This window comes from Glycine soja, chromosome 7 (genome assembly GCF_004193775.1).
Source record: "Glycine soja cultivar W05 chromosome 7, ASM419377v2, whole genome shotgun sequence".
Classification (NCBI taxonomy): Eukaryota; Viridiplantae; Streptophyta; class Magnoliopsida; order Fabales; family Fabaceae; genus Glycine; species Glycine soja.
Window position 1 is genome coordinate 27,547,641 of NC_041008.1, and position 3,211 is coordinate 27,550,851.

Here is a 3,211-nt window from a genome sequence, read left to right on the forward strand (position 1 = left end):
TACTAATAGCTTCCCTATAGGTTTGGTATGGCAGGACGTGGTAGGGATCATAACCATGATGTCCTCGACTGCATCACAGCTATGCTGGAAACTCTAGTGCAGGAACGTGATGTGGAGCCGACAGAGTATCGGGGACTCATGGCTTTCCGTAAGAACCACCCGCCGAAGTTCAGTGGGGACTATGATCAGAGGGTGCTAGGTTGTGGTTAGCTGAGACTGAGAAGATTTTTGAGGCGATGGGTTGTCTCGAGTAGCATAAGGTCCCTTATGCGACATTCATGCTCCAGGGAGAAGCCGAGAACTGGTGGACGTTCGTGAAACCTACTTTAGCAGCACCTGGAGGCGTGATTCCTTGGAATGCCTTCAAGGAAAAATTCCTAGATAACTATTTTCCATGAGATCTCAGAAAGCGAAAGGCGAGGGAATTTCTGGATTTAAAGCAGGGAAACATGTCCGTTGGAGAATACACGGCCAAATTCAATGAACTTCTACAGTACTGGCCTCAATACCAAGATGCTCGGAACAAAGAGGACTTATGTGCTCAGTTTGAGAATGGGCTTCGACTAGAGATTCAACAGGCAGTTAGCTACATGCAGATTACAAATTTCAATCAACTGGTGATGAAGTGCCGAATATTTAAGGACAAGATGAAAGAGAGGCAAGCCAGAGGCTTTGGAGGACCACAAAGAAGCCACCCTTTTAGAGGAAACAATAATAAGAAGATGAAGCCATATTCCAGCAACAAGGGGAAGCAACCTATGGCTATGTCCAACATGAGCCAATCAAAGGGGACTGGGGTACAGTGCTTTCAGTGCGGAGGACCACATCTTAGGAGAAATTGCCCACAACTCCAGCAGACACAGGAAGATTGTTGCTATATTTGTGGCAAGGTAGGCCATTATGCTCGGGAGTGCAGAATGGCTGGGAGATCGACGGTAACTGCCAATTCTAACACAGTCAACCGTGGATCTACTAATCCCACGAGGAGCGGTAATGTTAGCAACAACAATAATACTAGTGGTGGAAGACCTAAGGTACCCTCCCGGGTATTTGCTATGAGTGGATCAGAAGCTGCTGCCTCCGACGATTTGATACAGGGTAAGTGTTTGATTGTTGATAAACTGCTAGATGTACTCTATGATTCGGGTGCCACGCATTCGTTCATATCTCATGCATGCGTGGAGAGGTTGGGGTTATGTACGACGGAGTTACCATATGATATCGTGGTGTCTACTCCGACTAACGAGCCTGTAACCACCTCTCGAATGTGTTTGAAGTGTCCTATAACTGTTGAGGGTCGATATTTTATGGCGGATTTGATTTGCCTACCTTTAGCTCATCTAGATGAGATCTTGGGAATGGACTGATTATCTACTAACCATATCTTTCTAAACTGCAAAGAGAAGATGCTAGTATTTGGTGGAAATGTAATTCCAAACGAACCATTGAAGGAGAATGCTGCCAGCGATGGAGTGGGGGATGTTTGAACCTACACGGTGCTGTTCTCCATGAATGTGGAGGAGGTCTCTGAAGTTAGCAGTATACCGGTGGTGTTAGAATTCCTAGAGGTCTTTCCTGATGACATTTGTGAATTACCACCTGAGAGAGAAGTGGAATTCATTATTGATTTGGTGCCTGGGGCGAATCCAGTGTCGATCGCGCCCTATAGGATGTCTCCTGTAGAACTAGCAGAGGTGAAGGCACAAGTGCAGGATCTCTTAAGTAAACAATTTGTTTGCCCAAGCGTATCACCATGGGGAGCGCCGGTCTTACTGGTTAAAAAGAAGGATGGAAGCATGAGGATGTGCGTAGACTACCGGCAGCTGAACAAAGTCACTATCTAGAACAAATATCCCCTACCGAGGATAGATGATTTGATTGATCAATTGAGGGGAGCGACGGTATTTTCGAAGATCGATTTGCGATCGGGGTATCATCAAATCCGAGTTAAGAAGGAAGATATTCCAAAGACTGCGTTTCGGATTCGGTATGGACATTATGAGCATTTAGTCATGCCATTTGGAGTGACTAATGCTCCGGCTATCTTCATGGACTATATGAACCGTATATTCCATGATTACTTAGATCAGTTCGTGGTTGTGTTCATTGATGATATCCTAGTGTATTCGAGGAATAAGAAGGAGCATTGAAAGCACTTGTGTCGCAACATGCCCTTTCGCGGGCGAGCGAGGCGAGGCTCACGGGTGCGCTTTCCAAAGGAGGAAAGATGCGCGGAGTCGCCACCAACGTTTATTTGTGGAAAACGTCGGGAAAACCGAAGGAAACCGGTCAAAATGAAAATTCTAAGTTCGGGAGTTTTATTTACGTTTGAGGAAGGTATTAGCACCTCTCACGTTTGTCTCAAAGGACAATAGCCTATCTTTTAGAATTGTGGAATTGTGTTATCTTAACTTTTATTTCTTTTTATTTTTTGAGGTCGACAAAAGCGGGGCTCTTGCTCCTACGTACCCTCCATCAAAGAGGAAATCAGACCTACGTAGTTCTTTCTTAAGAGTGAATCAAGCGATTCTTTTTACTTGAAAGGTGATCATTTTAAGGCGTTGGACCTTAAAAATGATCCATTTTACTTGGTAAGAAACTGAAATGATAAACTTTCAAAACCCTATTTTTTGTGGACGAGCTTGACTAGGCGAGTTGATTTTAACCTTAGTTTCACTTTAGTTATTAGCCAATTCAATTAAGAATGAGAAATCCCAAAGAGAAAACGTCCGATTGATTTTTTCGCTTTATTTTACTAAAAGGTATTTTTGATTATTATATTATTATTTTACCTCTTTTTTTATTTCCAACGTGGTTACAGCACGACCGAACGGTCAGAATTCATTTTAACCGAAATTAACGGATGATACAATTCAAATGATCGGTGGAAATTTATTTTATTTTTAGATTAGGCGAGAAATAACTTAAATAAATGACTGAAGCACGTCAAAAGGGGGTATAGAAAGCGAATGAAAACAAGAATAAAAATACATGAAACAAAATGTGGACCACCACGGGTACATAGAATGAATTGAAAAGCTTGGTTTGAGGTACTTACCAGTTGAAGACTGAAGAAAACGAAGAACGAACGATGAACATTGAAGAACGGTCGAGAATCTTCGCGTAATTACTCACGGAAATGTTACGGAAGCGCCTCGGCTTGGATTTTCTTCACGGAAACAATTTTCCTCAGCAATTTCGAGAGAATAAG

At 42.9% G+C, this 3,211-nt stretch overlaps 1 protein-coding gene across 1 annotated transcript; it reads left to right on the top strand.

Annotated features, from left to right (window-relative positions):
* Positions 1 to 449: 449 nt before the first annotated feature.
* LOC114420545 lies at positions 450 to 1,487 on the top strand. Its single transcript, XM_028386410.1, has 2 exons — positions 450 to 990; positions 1,402 to 1,487. Exons 1-2 carry the CDS (start codon positions 450 to 452, stop codon positions 1,485 to 1,487), a joined length of 627 nt encoding a protein of 208 aa, XP_028242211.1.
* The last annotated feature ends 1,724 nt before the right edge of the window (positions 1,488 to 3,211 follow it).